The sequence below is a fragment of the Ovis canadensis genome, chromosome 2, assembly GCF_042477335.2.
Source record: "Ovis canadensis isolate MfBH-ARS-UI-01 breed Bighorn chromosome 2, ARS-UI_OviCan_v2, whole genome shotgun sequence".
Classification (NCBI taxonomy): Eukaryota; Metazoa; Chordata; class Mammalia; order Artiodactyla; family Bovidae; genus Ovis; species Ovis canadensis.
Genome location: NC_091246.1, coordinates 103034258 through 103051908, shown reverse-complemented (window position 1 = coordinate 103051908; position 17651 = coordinate 103034258). Strand labels below are relative to the sequence as shown.

The window sequence follows — 17651 nt, the reverse complement described above, 5'->3', positions numbered from 1 at the left end:
AAAACTGAGAAGTAGCTGAATTCCCTAAACGGCGCTCATGAAAAGCCTCTGCAGTTCCGCAGCGAGTTGACAAGGGAGCCGACGCCATTTGCCTGGTGGCATTTTAACAAGATGGCAAACAGCACCCAGGAGGAAATGGATAGTGCTGGAGACAAGAAACCCGAACCTGTAAACTCACGGCAGATGTCACTGTGTTTACAGGGAGAGGAGAGAAGAAGCCTTATATGATTCTTCCTTGTGTGTTGAAGATTTTATTTTTCAAACCTTTAGAGGAATCAACTCCCTTTACTAAAACTTTTTGTAAAATGCCACCGAATCCCAGGGATGCAGGTTAAGCCATGCTCTTAAGAATAGACCCTCTCCAGGCTGAGTCTCCTTAATAATAGCTTACCTGGAAGTCAGAGAGGCAGTCCCAGAAGATGATGCTTTGAAAAAGCCAATCTTTCTCCCATTTTTAGATTTGGGCCTGTTTCCAGTATTTTTTTTTAACTTTCATATATGAGTTTAACTCTGACCTTTCTCCATTTAAACTGGAAGAATTAAAATGCAGGGAAGAATGGCTGTGTCTGTGTGTCTTGACTTAGGGACACACAAGCTCAGACATGTGTGCGGCAGACTGCCTGCTCAGGACAGACCAACAGGGACGCCAAACGCTTCTCTGCGTGGAAGGGCCGCCCACGGTGTTTTGCAGTTGTCAAGTGTGTGGGAAGTACAGGCAATAAAAATCCTGAAATAAATGGATGTCTGTAATGGTACCCTTTGTCGATGGTAGCCTGTGAACTGAGAAAGGCTGGTTTCAAGCTGGAACCCTCACCTGTTCTCTCCCCATCACAGTTATTTCAAACAGCAGCGCAGGAACCACAATGATTGCCATTAAAACGAAAGCTCATTTTTTAAACTAGTGCTGGAATGAGTACGTATTATAGTAACAGAACAGAGATTAACGTCTGACAGTTTTTACATGATCCCAACACGACTCTTTGTCTATACTCTATATAAATAACCTACCCCTAAGTTTACTCCTAAGTGACATAGCCAGTTTTAGTTCATGAATCGTGGTGTCCAAATGAGCTGATTAACTTGCTTTTTGTCTCTGCCCGAGTCACGGTTAGGTCACTTGCAAGTCTCATGCAAAACCGAGAAACTAGATACAGGAGTTAAGCCTCGAAAACAGGTGACGTCTTGAGAACATGCAGGAGTGGGTGGTAGTGGGGGTTCTGAGTGTCCAGGCTCCATGGGCTTGGTCAGCAGAAGCCTGGCCCAGCCCTAAGCAAGGTTTCCAGGCTCCAGGGTGACGGGGAGCTTCCCGCCAGGGGCTCAGGGAGGGCTATTTGCTTTGCTCGGCTTCTGTGCTGAGTTTTCAAGACATCCTGGATCCATTTCCTGCCAGGGAGAAGATGCCTCAAGGTGGACTGGTGTGGTGTTACTCTAGCGTCTTTACCATGTATGGACCTTGCAATCTGTAGCCAATCTTTCTGTAATAGTTCCTGGTGCCGACCCCTGTGAAGAAGCAGAAAACACAGAAGTCAGAGTCTATTAAGCTTAACTGTGTGTGAGTGCTAAGTCGCTCAGTCATGTCTGAGTCTCTGTGACCCCATGGATGGTAGCCCACCAGGGTCCATGGGGTTTCTGTCCATGGGTTTCTCCAGGCAAGAATACTGGAGGGGGCTGCCATTTCCTCCTCCAGGGGGTCTTCCCGACCCAGGGATCGAACCCACAACTCCTATGTCTCCGGCACTGTTAGGCGGGTTCTTTACAACTGCTGCCGCCTGGGAAGCCCAAGTGCAACCTTAGCAGCCCTCAACAGCCAGCACATGCGTCCCTCCGAGTTGTCCTCCTTCAGCCTCCCACTCACTCACAGACCGAAGTCCATTCCAGATCGAATCTCATTTTAGTAAGTCTGGAACAGTTATGAATTCTGAACTCAAGTTGCATTAAAGCATAGAAACTATGTTTCAGAGCTGATGGGTTTACAACCCTGTGGGCACCACGCAGCACGGCCTTAGATGTTACAGGTGAACGGCGAGTGGTGGACCTAATGTGTGCGATGTCTACACTCCGAGTGAAGCCAGACAGCGTCATGGTTTCCTGGGAGGCTGAACAAGAGGACAGGTGTGGGACGTGGGGTCTCCGCAGCCTCGATGTCCTAACCCAGAGACGTGTCAGTGCCACTCACTCCTCCAGAGTGACCATTTCCGCAAAACGATGTCAGTGACGTTAAATCAGTGGTACTTAATTTACACCTGTTTTATAGGTTTTGGGGGGGTATTAATTTGGTGTATTTATTTTGATATATGAGCAGTTTAAGCACCAGGAACTTACACTGACTTTTTATTTGCCTATGTTTTAAGGAACATTAGCTGATTTAAGTCAACTACTAAAGGTCTGTAAACTTTTTCTTCTTGAAAAGGAATCTATATATCACTTCCATTTGAGAAAATTATTGTAAATGGTGTTTCTCTAATAAAACATGAACACATATAAGAAGTTGAGCTCCCAGGAGGATAAAGTGTGGTTTATGTGGTATCATCTACATGCTGCTAAGTCACTTCAGTCGTGTCCTACTCTGTGCGGCCCCATAGACGGCAGCCCACCAGGCTCCTCTGTCCATGGGATTCCCTGGGCAAGAACACTGGAGTGGGTTGCCACTTCCTTCTCCAATTATCTATGAGTGGTTAAGAGTATGGGCTTTTGATCTGTTAGACATGGGTTTAAGGCCTAGACCTGTCGTTTTAAGGGCTGTGGCTTTGGCCAATTATTTAATTTCCCTGAACCTACATTTTATCATCTGTAATAATGTACCTGTATCTTAAGGATGGTGAATAGTAAATGAGATGGTCCTTGAGATGTGCTTAAGTCCACGAGTCTGGAAAAAGTCGTTTCTTCTGAAACACCGGCTGCTGTTATTATTTTAAAACTTTGAATGATCTGCTATCTGATGGTTTTTCTAGCTTCATCTCTTGCTACTATTCTCCCTGGAAACACTATGCTTCAGCCTTGGTGAAGTTTTAAGTTCCCTGTATGTCTGGCTCTTTACCTAGCTTCCAGGCTTGGCCCATGCTGTGCCCTCTAGCAAATGAATTAAACCCTGGGGAGGGGCGTGGGATCCTCTGATCTGGAACTGGTTGGTCAGAGGCACGCTGACACCTAGACTTGCGATTCGCATCCAAAGTGGGGGCGGTCTTGGGGACTGACGCCATCTCCAGGGAGCTAGTGTGAGAACTGAGTTAACTGTAGGCCACCCAGCTGGGGCCACAGAGTCACGTGATGTGTGGAAAACACTTCTGGTGTCAGCAGCGTTGCAGTCTTACTCTGTGTGTAACGTAAAGGAAGACACTGGCATTTGTCTTTTCAGTGCTTTGCCCCACAGCTCTCACCATGGGGCACTGTGATGCTGGTTGACCTACCCCTGTGGTGGAAGCTCTGTGTATCTTGTTCATCACTTTGTATTCCTGCTGCTGATGCTAAATCATGTCAGTCATGTCCAACTCTGTGCGACCCCATAGACGGCAGCCCACCAGGCTCCTCTGTTCCTGGGATTCTCCAGGCAAGAACACTGGAGTGGGTTGCCATTTCCTTCTCTGATGCATGAAAGTGAAAAGTGAAAGTGAAGTCGCTCAGTTGTGTCTGACTCTTTGTGACCCCATGGACTGCAGCCTACCAGGCTCCTCCATCCATGGAATTTTCCAGGCTAGAGTACTGGAGTGGGGTGCCATTGCCTTCTCTGTTGTATTCCTAGTGATCAATATTGTGTGTGAAGTCAGGCCATTGCTAGCCCTCTGCAGTCTAACCTCATTCTTTTGCCCAAACATTTGCTATTTAGGAACAGCCTTCCCATCGTGTTTTGTTTCCCATCCCTTTTCAAAATCTTTCAAGTATTATGAAAACAGAACTGAAGTTGATGTGATGGAGGTTAACAACAGAATTGTCATGTAGTAAGAGGTCACTGGAGAATTTCCCAGGATTACTGATATTTTGTCTCGTACAATTTCACCTTGTCTTTGTGTTCTAATCATCATTTCTGTTCAACACTGTGGTTTGGGGAAGAGCTGGGGGAAGACAGAAGCATGAACAAATAATGGGTCAGGCTGCTCAGAGCCACTGGGTCCAGGAAGACATCTCATGCCTCTCAGAGGGTAGGTGCGTGCATGCTGTCACTTCAGTCCTGTCCAACTCTCTGCAGTCCCATGGGCTGTGGCCCACCAGGCTCCCCTGTCCATGGGATTCCCCAGGCGAGCATACTGGAATGGGTTGCCATGCCCTCCTCCAGGGGATCTTCCTGACCCAGGGATCGAACTCAGCTCTCTTATGTCTCCTACATTGGCAGTAGGGTTCTTTACCACTGGCGCCACCTGGGAAGTCCCCCTCCGAGGGTACAACCACTTTGCTACTAAGTCACTTCAGTCGTGTCCGACTGTGTGCGACCCCATGGATGGCAGCCCACCAGGCTCCCCCGTCCCTGGGATTCTCAAGGCAAGATCACTGGAGTGGGTTGCCATTTCCTTCTCTAATGCATGAGAGTGAAAAGTGAAAGTGAAGTTGCTCAGTCGTGTCCGACTCTTAACGACCCCATGGACTATAGCCTACCAGGCTTCTCCATCCCTTTAGCGTTTGCATTATCTCCTAAAGTTCTGTATCTGTAAGCAGGTCCTATGTCCCAGCAATCACATTCCCAGAGTGAAAAGAGAAACAAATACTTATAGCCAACAAAAGACAGGATACTCATAACATCCAAAACAGGAAATAATCCAAATATCGATCACTAGTAGAATGGATAAAGTACAGGATGCTCACACAATGGAATGCTAATACGGCAACAGGAAAGCAGGAACTAGAGCTACCTCTGACACCATGGATGAATCGCGCAGATCTAATTTTGCACAAAAGAAACTAGATATATGAGTCCATCAATGAAAAGTTCAGAAACAGACAAAATGAATTTTATGGTGATAAAGGTCAGAATACTGGTTATATTTGGAAGACAATAGGGTTGACAGACGGAACAAGGGAGTGTTCTGGAATGCTGAAAATGGTGTATCTTGATCTGGGTTAGAAGTTATTTAATACATGGGAACTTATGCATACACACAAATTACATGGTATGCTGAAACACTGTACTTTATTCATGTACGTTATAGTTCGATTAAAAAAATCCCATGAGGGTGTACATCCATTTAATAGATGTTCCATGAGTTTTGACAGCTCTATTTATATAAAGAATTCAACAACATAAGGAAAAAGGATGAGAGGTAGGTGGCTAAGAAACCATTACCAGAGGGATCAGTGTATCACACTGATGTCTCTGAAGTCATTCAACGCAGAGCTTTCTGTTTCTAGAATCCTAGAAACACACAAACATGCTAGAAATGACTTCTGTCATCCTTTCTTCCACTTTAAAGTTTGCATTCAAACTGAACTTTGCTCTGTGACATGACAGCGTTTGGCAGAGGCACCCTAAGATTAAAACGAGCTTTTCCTCACTTCAGTTGCAATGCACAGACTGTGGCATAAATTAAGGATTCTGATCAGAAAAGTGACATGACTGACTTACCTTTGAAAGAGGTGGCTCTGAATGCTATTTTGAGAACAGAAGGAAAGTTCCAGGAGGACAGGGTTTTTACCTGCAGAATTGCTAGTACGCAGAGCAGAGCAATGCCTGCATGTATTTGTTCAGTAACCAAGGGCAGGGGGCAGCTTCCCTGGTGGCTCAGATAGTAAAAGAATCTCCTGCAATGCAGGAGACCAGGGTTCAATCCCTGGGTCGGAAAGATCCCCTGGAGGAGGAAATGGCAACCCACTCCAGTATTCTTCCCTGGGAAATCCCATGGACAGGGGAGGCTGGTGGGCTACAGCCCATGGGGTCGCAGAGAGTTGGACAAGACTGAGCAACTGAACTGAGCAACTAAGCACATATACACACAACCAAGGGCAGAAACAGGGAGACCAGTTAAGAAGCTATCGCAACAATCCAGGTGAGAGATGGAGGTGGCTCAAAGAAGAATCATAGTGCTGAAGAGTGGCGGAACCTTGAAATACTTAAAAGGGAGAGCTAGAAGAATCTGCTGAAGGATGTGAAGAGAGGGGCCTAAGAGGACTCTGAGGTTTTTGGCTGAATAAGGATAGATCTGGAGAAAGAATGGATTGCCAGTTAGTAAGATTGGAAGATGCTGGGAGGAGCAGTGGGGAGGACACCAGGAGCTTGGCTTTGGCTGTGCTGCAGGTGAAATGGCTGTTAAGACATTCGAGTGGGGATGCTGAGTGATATGTGATGGTTCTGGAAGCCTTTCTTGCTCTTAGATGGTCTCTTTTCATGTATGTTCTTTTGGAAAGAAATTCATTTTCCTTTTTTCTTAACTGAAGTATAGTTGATTCATAATACTAGTTGCACATGTACAACACAGTGACTCAAAATTCTTAAACCGTACTCCATTTAAAGCTATGATAAAACGTTGGCCATACGCCCTGCGGTATACAATATACCCCTGTAGCTCATTCATTCCATACGTGGTGCTTTGTGCCTCCTAGTTCCCCACCCCTACTTTGCCTCTCCCCAGTGGTGACCACCAGTGTGTTCTCTGTATCTGCGAGTCTGTTAGAAAGAAATTTCTGGCTGGGGCAGGTAGCTTACGAGGGAGTTGGCTAAGGACGAAGCAGGTGGGTGGAGGCTGGCAGAGTGGGCAGCTGAAGACAACCTGGGTCCTTTTTGATGCTGTTGAATCATGAAGTAGCCAATCTTAAAGCTGCTTACCTAGAAGCTGTTGTGAAAAATGTTTTCTGTTTGGGGTAAGCCATTTTGTTTGGTACTTTGGGGCACTGTAATAACACATAAGACAAACTTACATTTTAACCATTTTTAACTGTACAGTTTACCGGCATTAAGGAGCTTCATACTGTTGTTCAACCCTCACCACCATCCAGTCTACAGCAGTAAAACTGAAAGTCTGCATCTATTAAACAGTAGCTCCCTGATTTATACAATTATTGCTAGCTAATAACATCCCCTAAAATTTTCAGATATATCACTGGATTTTTTAGAAAACTGCAGTACAGTTAATTTGTAGTATTGTGTTAGTCTCAAGTATCCAGTGAAGTGATTCAGTTACAAATACACACATACAAGATGTTAAGTACAGTTCCCTGCGTGGTACAGTAGGTCCTTGTTGGATATCTCTTTTAAATATAGTAGTGTGTATCTGTTAATCCCATATTCCTACTTTATCCCTTCCCCCCTTAGTAACCACACATTTGTTTTCTCTGTGAGTCTATTTCTGTTTTGTAAATAAGTTCATTTGTATCATTTTTTAAAAATTTCACATATAAGAGGTATCTTTCTGATTTCACTTAGTACGATCATCTATATAGGTCCATCCATGTTGCTGCGAAAGGCAAAACTTCACTCTTTTTTATGGCTAATATTCTATTGTATGTATGTGAGTGAATGTGTATTTGTATACAGTCACACACACTCCCCATACATTCATCTGTCAACAGACATTTAGGTTGCTTCTATGTCTTGGCTATAGTGCTACAGTGAATATTGGGCCTCATGTATCTTTCAAGTTAGTTTTCTCTAGATATACACCCAGGAGTGGGACTGAAGGATCATATGGTAACTCTCTTTTTAGTTTTTTAGGGAACTGCCATACTGTTCTCCAGAGTGGCTGCACCAGCAGAGTAGGAGGGTTCCCTTTTCTCCACATCCTCTCCAGCATTCATCATTTGTAGACTTTTTAATGATAGCTGTTCTGACTGGTGTGAGGTTGGCTTTTTATACTTCTAATTTTACAAAACAGATGTCATTTCCCATGGGCTTAAAGCAATCTATTATGGAGAATTTCAAACAACAAAAGTAGAGGTGACATTAGACTGAACCTCCAAATGCCCAGCACCCAGCTTCAACAATGATCAGCTCATCCATCAGACTTCTGTGCTTCTAGCTTCCTACCTACATGAAGTCACAAGACAGGTTTAATGTTTCCTTTTGATTCTGCTCAGCTCAGTCACTGGAATCAAGTTTTTTTTATTTATTTTTAAATTTTACTTTATTTTACTTTACAATACTGTATTGGTAACAAACACATGAAAAGATGCTCAACATCACTGATTATCAGAGAAATGCAAATCAAAACCACAATGAGGTACCATTTCACACCAGTCAAATGGCTGCGATCCAAAAGTCTACAAGCAATAAATGCTGGAGAGGGTGTGGAGAAAAGGGAACCCTCTTACACTGTTGGTGGAAATGCAAACTAGTACAGCCACTATGGAGAACAACGTGGAGATTCCTTAAAAAACTGGAAAGAGAACTGCCTTATGACCCAGCAATCCCACTGCTGGGCATATACACGGAGGAAACCAGAACTGCAAGGGACACTGTACCCCAATGTTCATCGCAGCATTGTTTATAATAGCCAGGACATGGAAGCAACCTACCACAGCAGATGAAATCAAGTTTAAATCTCCTCTTTCAAATAAAGATGACAGTGATCTTTACCATCCTCTTTACCAGTTATAACCAGATTGAGGGCTTCCCACGTGGCACGGGTGGTAAAGAATGTGCCTGCCAATGCAGGAGACGTAAGAGGTGCAGGTTCGAGCCCTGAGTCGGGAAGATCCCCTGGAGGAGGGCATGGCAATCCACTCCTGTATTCATGCCTGAAGAATCCCCGGGACAGAGGAGCCTGGCGGGCTACAGTCCAGGCTGAGGATGTGCAGCTTGTCAGAGAGCTTTACTTCCCCAGGCATGCCCCCGCCTACATCTGTCCACCATAAATAGCTGCAGAGGTGAGAGAGAAGCTGCTCCTTACACGCAGCAAGGATTCAACAACCCCTGGACAACCACAAAGTTCCATGATCTGGCACACTCCAAGTGTGCTGGTTAATGAACAGCTTTACTGGGGTACAACTCAGCACTCCTCAGTTAAGAGTCCCACGGGGGACTCCCCTGGGGTCTAGTGGTTGAGAATCCATCTTCCAATGCAGGGGATGTGGGCTGGATCCCTGGTCAGGGAACTAAGATCCCACATGCCATGGTGCAACTAAGCCTGCATGCCACAACTAGAGAGAAGCCTTTGCTGTAACTGAGACCCAGTGTAACAACAACAACAACAACAAAAGTCCCACTGAGTACAGACTCCCCAGTTCCCAACTTCTGCCCTCATACAGAAGACGGGGCCTGGAAACTATTACTAACTTGAGGGAGGAGAGACATTCAGGCTTTGCTTGCTATGTATCTTTTTGAAGGAAAGGCACATTTTCACAGAGGAGGCAGTGGCAACCCACGCCAGTGTTCTTGCCTGGAAAATCCCATGGATGGAGGAGCCTGGTAGGCTGCTGTCTATAGAGTCGCACAGAGTCGGACATGCAGCGACTTAGCAGCAGCAGCACATTTTCAAGCTCCGATCCTTGTTTTCAGTAACATCAGTAGCACTGAGATGGGAAGTCTACTTCCGGCCCACCAGGGAAGCTGTCAGTATTTTGGGGAGAGAAGTTTCATCTTTAGCCAGCCTGGACTCTCACCTCTTACTTAAACAAAAATATTCCCCATTTGTATCTCTCTGTGCCTCCTGTTTCTTGAAAGAGAGATTTTCCTCTGTTTCTACCCTCTGCAGAACAGGCTGGCAAAAGTATTAGCATTCTCAGCCAGCTTAGAAGGGAAATCGCACCATCACTGCAGTGGGTGGAGGCCATGCTCTGCCCCTTCTGCTCTCCTTGGTTAGCAAGGCTCCTCGTCACAGTAACTTTCCTCTTGTGAGACGGCCAAGAAAAAGCAATTACATCTCACAGCTGACGTCAGCCGAGCTCCTGGACTGACGTGAGCAGCTGTCTCACAGGCTTCTGCCCTTGAGGACAGACAGGCAACGGGCTGTCTCCAAAGTAAGCGAGTTCTCTACCCGGTGGCCTGCGTGCAGCTCTGCCAGTCCCTGGGCTGGCGGGTGAGCAGGGGTGACCTCTGTGCATCTGACCTCAGGGAGCCTGGTTGACAGAACCCACGGCTGGCAGCAGAGCCTCCAGGACAGGGAGGAGGGGGCAGCCCACGAACTGGAGGCATTTCCCCCAGGTTTACTGGGAGCTGGGTGCTCTTGGCAGTCAGCCTTGGAGCAATAAGCCCAGAGGCCACAATGCAGAAACAGCTTCCCCACCAAGTACTGACCCGACCGCCCTCTGCTCCTCTCATCCCACCCAGAGCCAGCAGTGTCCTTTGCTTTGATTAAACCCTCAGCCTGGGGCTGCGTGGGCTTCCCAGGTGGTGCAGTGGTAAATAATCCGCTTGCCGATGCAGGAGACATAGGCTTGATCCCTGAGTTGGGAGGATCTCGTGGAGAAGGAAATGACACCAGATGCCTTCGAGCCTCCAGCCCCTCAAGGTGGACAAAAACGCCTCTGTTTCCACATCACCTCTCCCTTTCTTTGAAACATGTGTACCATTTTAGCGTAACACAGTTTCAGCTACTCTAAGTGTTGATGAAAGAAAGGAAATTACCCCAAATGTACAGGCCAACTGCCTCAGCCACCGGCCACAGAGCAGCTTAACTGTGAGCTGATCAGTGCTGTTTAATAAAGGGGGAGGGAGGGAATCACACAACCTTAAAAAGGTGAAATCAAAGATGAAAGTGGAACAAACCTCACTGTTTACTCAAAGTCTGTGCTGTGTGTGCTTAGTCGTGTCTGACTCTCTCTGACCCCAGAGACTATAGCCGGCCAGGCTTCTCGGGCCTCAGTCCATGGGATTCTCCAGGGCAGAATACTGGAGTAGGTTGCCATTCCCTTCTCCAGGGGATCTTCCCGACCCAGGGACTGAACCCGAGTTTCCTGCATTGGCAGGCAGACTCTTTACCACTAGCATCACCAGGTAAGCCCTTAAATTCTACTGATATGTATTAGAAAAAAAATGCATTCTATTTTTACATAAATAGAGACAGCAGGCAAAAGAAGTCAACTAGTCAAGGTGATACCTGATTAGGCTTCAACACTCTGCTTCTCCATGTTACTACAGCCCTTTCTCTCTAAGGGGTAAATCCAATACCAAAGTATAGAAGATGAAAATAAACACATTTTTCCTTTAAAAGAGAAAATAAGTCAGAAGCAGGAAATGAGCCTCAACCCCGCTTGTCAGGTTCACAATCAGTTACACAATCACAATTATGACTAACTCCATCACAAAATAAAAGCAGCAACAACTGTAGAGCTGAGTGGCTGTAGAGTACAAAGCTAGAGGAGGCCACTCTGTTTGGAGCCCTCACATCCACGCCAGGCTCGCATGCTAGATGCTCGGCACACACCAGCGAGACTGAGGTTGCTATCCCGGGAGGCGCGAGAGGTGCAGAAAGCGCCCTACCTCCAGGTCACACACCTGGGAGCCATAACTCAGAGCCAGCTTGACTCCATGGCGAGCAGCGTGCTCCCAAGGAGCCCCGGCGCCTGTGTTGCGGGTGATGCTGAGCCCGCTTCCCCTGCTCTCGGCTGTGAATGTCTCGTCAGCCCTGATAACAACGGCACATCCGTTTTTATTCCAGCAGAGAAAGGACAGCTGACTTGTCGCAATCACCTTAGCTTCTCTGTGTCCAGTTTCTCGCTGCCCTCTGTTTGATAAGGTCACCATGTTTGTTTTATATAGTGGTTTATTTCCATTTCACCAACAAGGGCTCAGTGAAAAACAGAATAATTACATACATGGTTCTGCTAACACAGTTTTGTACTACCTGCCTGTGTTAACAGACGAGGCTCTTACACACGTGAGAGCCACTGGGAAGGGTGTACCGTTTAAATAATTTTGATAAATGTCGTCACCCTTTTTAAAATGAAGAGACACATGATATAGAGATTTGGGGGAGAAAAGCAACAAAGATGGAACACTGATGGAAACTAGACGCTACAGGATGAGGAGACCAGGCAGAAGTGTGTGCTGAGTCGCTTCAGTCGTGTCCAACTCTTTGAGACACCCACGGACTGTAGCCCGCCAGGCTCCTCTGTCCACAGGATTCTCCAGGCAAGAATACTGGAGTGGGTTGCCATTCCCTTCTCCGGGGAATCTTCCCAACCTAGGGAATGAACCTACATCTCTAACATTTTCTTGCATTGGCAGGTGGGTTTTTTTTTTTTTTACCACTGACACCGCCTGGGAAGCCCTAAGAGTATTTAAGCTTATAGAAAAGGTGACTTCAGGCTTGTGGCAGACTAAATGGCTAGGACCAACTTTTTAGCTGCAGACAATTAAAAAATGTCCACAAAACTAAAAATGCTTCCACTAGAAAAATACCCAACAGCTACTGATGATCAGGCAGAAAATAGGGAGAATATGTGAGCTCTGAGAAGGGAGTAGAGCCTTTTCTGCCTCAGTGGTGATGCCAACCCAGAAAGGGCAGCTGGATCCACAAAGGCCGGCTGGAGGCAAGAAGAATGGGATGAGGCACATGGCTACCAGAGGCATCAGCTGCAATACCCTGTTCTCTCTCTTTCCTCTATGAACAGCTGTCTCTATGGTACAAGGAAGGTGAGGAGCACCCATCACCGAGGTCTTGAAGTATTCCTGAAAGCAAATTCTCTCATAAGATGCTCAGCAAATAATAAACAGTGAGGTAGGTACACACCAAGACAAGACAACAAAAGAAAAGAGCTGCAGAGACTCTGCATTTGAAATTATCTGACACAGACTGTAGGAAAGTTCTGCTTACTACATACATGGAGATGGATGCTGGAGTTAATGTTTAAACAATACAAGAAACTATAAAACATGATGTAACAGAGTTGAAAAAGATACCAGAAATGCGAGAATTAAGAACTAAGGCATCAATGGACGAGTTTAATGGCAGGTTAGACCTAATCAGTAAAGTGGAAGATCCCCTGGAGAATGAAATGGCACCCCGCTCCAGGATTCTTGCCTAGAACATCCCCTGGACAGAGGAGCCTGGTGGGCTACAGTCCACGAGGCTGCAAGAGTCCGACAAGACTTGACTTTGGACTGTTGTTGCGCAGTCGCTAAGTCAGAAGAAACTTCAACAACAAAGCATGGAGAAATAGAGAAATGGGTGGAGGCACAGGACATGAGACACAGTGGGTACAATGAGCAGGTCTAACGTGTTTAGCTGGAGCCCCAGGATGTGGGGGACATAGAATCAGAGAGCGAAAATTACTTGGAACTTAAAAAGTCAACCACCAATTAAAGAAACTCAATGAAGCCTAAGCCATCCCAAGAAGACGAAATGCACATCTAGAATCATAGGAAAACTAGAGAAAATAAAGACAATCTAAAAATAAAGAAAGATACTTAAAAAAAATAATAAAAGCAGCCAGAGATCCTCAAAGACAGACATCTGACTGCAGAAAACAGTGGAAAGACAGCTTCAAGGAGCTGAAAGAAAATGCAAGCCCCATGCTAGACTCACTGAAACTTACTTCGAGAATAACCAGAATACAATATTTCATACAATTAGAATAATTTGCTACTAACAGAACTTTACTAGAATAAATTCTCCAGGTACAAAGAAAACAATATTGGCAAATTACCCAAATAAATACTCATCAGCAGTTAAACAAGTAAATTGTGACATATCTACATCATGGAATCCTATATATCAGTGAAGGGGAATAAACTCCCCTTAGATAGATGCAGCAAGGACTAAAGAACAAAGAAAGTGGTAAATACACTAGTAAATCTAAATGAATAGTGACTGTACCTAACAGTAATTATAGCAGTAGTAATAACAATATCCTGTAGATTTTTGAAAAAAATATATCTCATACACAGACACTTCAGAAAAAAGAACATCTGAATAGCCAATAAGCTCATGAAAAGGTAGTCAACTTCATTAGTCATCAGGGAATGTAAATTAAAACTATGAAGAAACACCACTATAAACACATCATATTGAACAACTGACATTCTAATACGAGTGAAAACTGTTAGCACTTTGGAAAACTACTTCGGAGACTCTTACAGTTGAACATATATATTCCCTGAAATCCAACAATGCCATTCCTGGGTATATATTCCAAATAGATGGGTGTTTATGGGCCACCCCAACTGGAAACTAACCACATATCCAGCAAGAGTAAGACAGGTAAATTGTGAGATATTTGTATACTGGAATCCTGCCTATCAGTGAAAATGAATGAACATTGCCACATACCATGTGACCCAATCTCACAATGTTACACCAAAATAACCAGAACAAAAATGCACCAAAATGATCTCACTTATCTAAAATTAAACACAAAACTATATATATAAATGATTCATAATTAGGGAGCAGAATAGAAGGAAACATCCAAGGAAATAGGAAAAAAGAGGCTCCTGAGGGAAGGAGGAAAGCAAGGGGAGAGAGAGGGATAAGACTGGGTGGGGTTAACAAGGGTATTGGATGTTGGTTCTGTTCTTGACCTAAATGAGGACTGGTTAAACAATTCATTTTTTAGCACCTAATGAACTTTGCTATCTACTTATTACAGCTTACTGTCAACTTTTAAAAATGAAAAAGAGAGGTAAGATTAAGCTATTTGACCTACATGAATGCTTATTTAAATGGGGAAATAAATCAATCTTTCATGCATATGGAAATGGGGAAACTTGGGTTAGAGATTCCAGCTGGACATAGAAAGAACATGAAATTTGTAATGTGACTTAATAAATGTCTGACCAATTAAACAATTTCTTTCTCTTTTGAGTATATACTGGGTTTTACCTCCTGGACTTCTTCAAGGCAAGAAAAACTCTGGCCTAATAATAACGGTAGGTGCCCAATATGCTACTGAAGAACAGTGGAAAAATAACTCCAGAAAGAATAAAGAGATGGAGCCAAAGCAAAAATAACACCCAGTTGTGGATGTACTGGTGATGGAAGGACAGTCTAATGCCATGAAGGAAATACTGAAGAGGAACCTGGAACGTTAGGTCCATGAATCAAGGTAAATTGGAAGTGGTCAAACAGGAGATGCCAAGAGTGAACATCGATATTTTTGGAATCAGTGAACTAAAATGGACTGGAATGGGTGAATTTAACTCAGATGACCATTATATCTACTACTGTGGGCAAGAATCCCTTAGAAGAAATGGAGGAGACTTGATAGCAAAAGGAGTTCAAAATGCAGTACTTGGGTACAATCTCAAAAATGACAGAATGATCTCTGTCTCCAAGGCAAACCATTCAATACCACAGTAATCCAAGTCTATGCCCCAACCAGTAATGCTGAAGAAGCTGAAGTTGAACAGCTTATGAAGACCTACAAGACCTTCTAGAACTAACACCCAAAAAGATGTCCTTTTCATTACAGGGGACTGGAATGCAACAGTAGGAAGTCAAGAGATACATGCAGTAATAGGCAAATTAGGCTTTGGAGTACAAAATGAAGTATGACAAAGGCTAACAGAGTTTTGCCAAGAGAATACACTGGTCATAGCAAACACCTTCTTCCAATAACACGAGAAGACTCTACACATGGACATCACCAGATCGTCAATACTGAAATCAGACTGATTATATTCTTTGCAGAATATGAGTATGAGTAAACTAGTGGAGGTGATGGAATTCCAGCTGAGCTATTCCAAATCCTAAAAGATGATGCTGTGAAAATGCTGCACTCAACATGCCAGCAACTTTGGAAAACTCAGCAATGGCCACAGGACTGGAAAAGGTCAGTTTTCATTCCAATCCCAAAGAAAGGCAATATCAAAGAATGCTCAAACTACCGCACAATTGTACTCATCTCACATGCTAGTAAAGTAATGCTCAAAATTCTCCAAGCCAGGCTTCAGCAATACATGAACCGTGAACTTCCAGATGTTCAAGCTGGATTTAGAAAGGACAGAGAAACCAGAGATCAAATTGCAAACATCTGCTGATCATCAAAAAAGCAAGAGAGCTCCAGAAAAACATCTGCTTCATTGACTATGCCAAAGCCTTCGACTGTGTAGATCACAACAAACTGTGAAAAATTCTTAAAGCAATGGTAGTACCAGACCACCTGACCTGCCTCCTGAGAAATCTGTATGCAGGTCAACAAGCAACAGTTATAAGCTGTACATGGAACAACAGACTGCTTCCAAATCGGGAAAGGAGTACATAAAGGCTATATATTGTCATCCTGCTTATTTAACTTATATGCAGAGTACATCATGCGAAATGCTGGGCTGGATGAAGCTCAAGCTGGAATCAAGACTGCCAGGAGAAATATCAATAACTTCAGATATGCAGATGACACCACTCTTATGGCAGAAAGCTAAGAAGGACTAAAGAGCCTCTTGATGAAAGTGAAAGAGAAGAGTGAAAAAGTTGGGTTAAAGCTCAACATTCAGAAAACTAAGATCATGGCATCTGGTTCCATCACTTCATGGCAAATAGATGGGGAAACAATGGAAACAGTGACAGACTTTATTTTTTGGGCCTCCAAAATCACTGCAGATGGTGACTGCAGCCATGAAATTAAAAGACGCTTGCTCCTTGGAAGAAAGGCTATGACCAACCTAGACAGCATATTAAAAAGCAGAGACATTACTTGGCCAACAAATATCTGTCTAGTCAAAGCTATGGTTTTTCCAATGGTCATGTATGGATGTGAGAGTTGGGCCATAAAGAAAGCTGAGCACCGAAGAATTGATGCTTTTGAACTGTGGTGTTGGAGAAGACTCTTGAGAGTCCCTTGGACTGCAAGGAGATCAAACCAGTCAATTCTAAAGGAAATCAGCCCTTAATATGCATTGGAAGGACTGATGCTGAAGCTGAAACTCCAATATTTTGGCTACCTGATGTGAAGAACTGACTCATTGGAAAAAACCCTGATGCTGGGAAAGACTGAAGGCAGGAGAAGGGAACAACAGAGAATGAGTTGGTTGGATGACATCACCGAGTCGATGGACATGAGCTTGAGTAAGCTCTGGGAGTTGGTGATGGACAGGAAAGCCTGGTGTGCTGCAGTCCACGGGGTCAAAAAGAGTTGGAAATGACTGAGCGACTGAACTGAATAATGTAGATATTTTCATGTTTGAATAAGAAAATTAATTAGAAACCTGGAAGTTCTTTCATGCTCTTTGACACTACTTTTGTTTTTTTACTACCTTGTCTTTTTACTACATGGGGCTGTGTTTCACAGCTAGTTTTGTGTTTTACTGAATTAAAATTGAGCCCACACCATATTCCTAGAGCCAAAGTTGAAAAAAGTGAGAAATATGCTAAATCTATCCTTTGATACTCAAATCTCTGATTTTCCTGATTATATACAAAAGACTGAGATAATGATTCATGATCACTTAATTTGAAAAAAAAAATCAGTGAAATAAAAACAAACTCAAAAAACTTTTAATTGCTTTTGGGTTCAATTAATCAACCATTTATCAAGTGCTTGATATATGACTAGCACCATTAATGCAAGGAAAATGCATTCATTAGTTTCATTTATTTGCTACTGAAATGAGATTTTATTACATCTCATTGATCTCTTAGCAGGATGGTGATATTTTGCTCTTCAACAATACACACTGATATCATAGTTGGGGAAAGCTTTTTCTTTTGAACCTTTTCTTTTTTGCTTGAAAACGTTTTTCTTTTGGCTGAAAAGGAGCCAATTAACTCAATGACCCTGCATCTTTCAAAGATAATTTTTTTTTCTGTTCTGTTAAAAAGAAACTCTTAGTAGGTTACCCATATATAATCTTAGCT

At 43.9% G+C, this 17651-nt stretch overlaps 1 protein-coding gene across 1 annotated transcript in view; it reads right to left on the bottom strand.

The window, feature by feature from the left end:
- Window positions 1-235: 235 nt before the first annotated feature.
- Window positions 236-17651, bottom strand: part of ELP3 (elongator acetyltransferase complex subunit 3) — a 125464-nt gene continuing 108048 nt past the window's right edge. Inside the window, exon 15 of the mRNA XM_069576684.1 lies at window positions 236-1500. Within this exon, the coding sequence (XP_069432785.1) occupies window positions 1424-1500 (77 nt within the window). The 3' untranslated portion in view covers window positions 236-1423. The remainder of the gene's footprint in view (window positions 1501-17651) is intronic.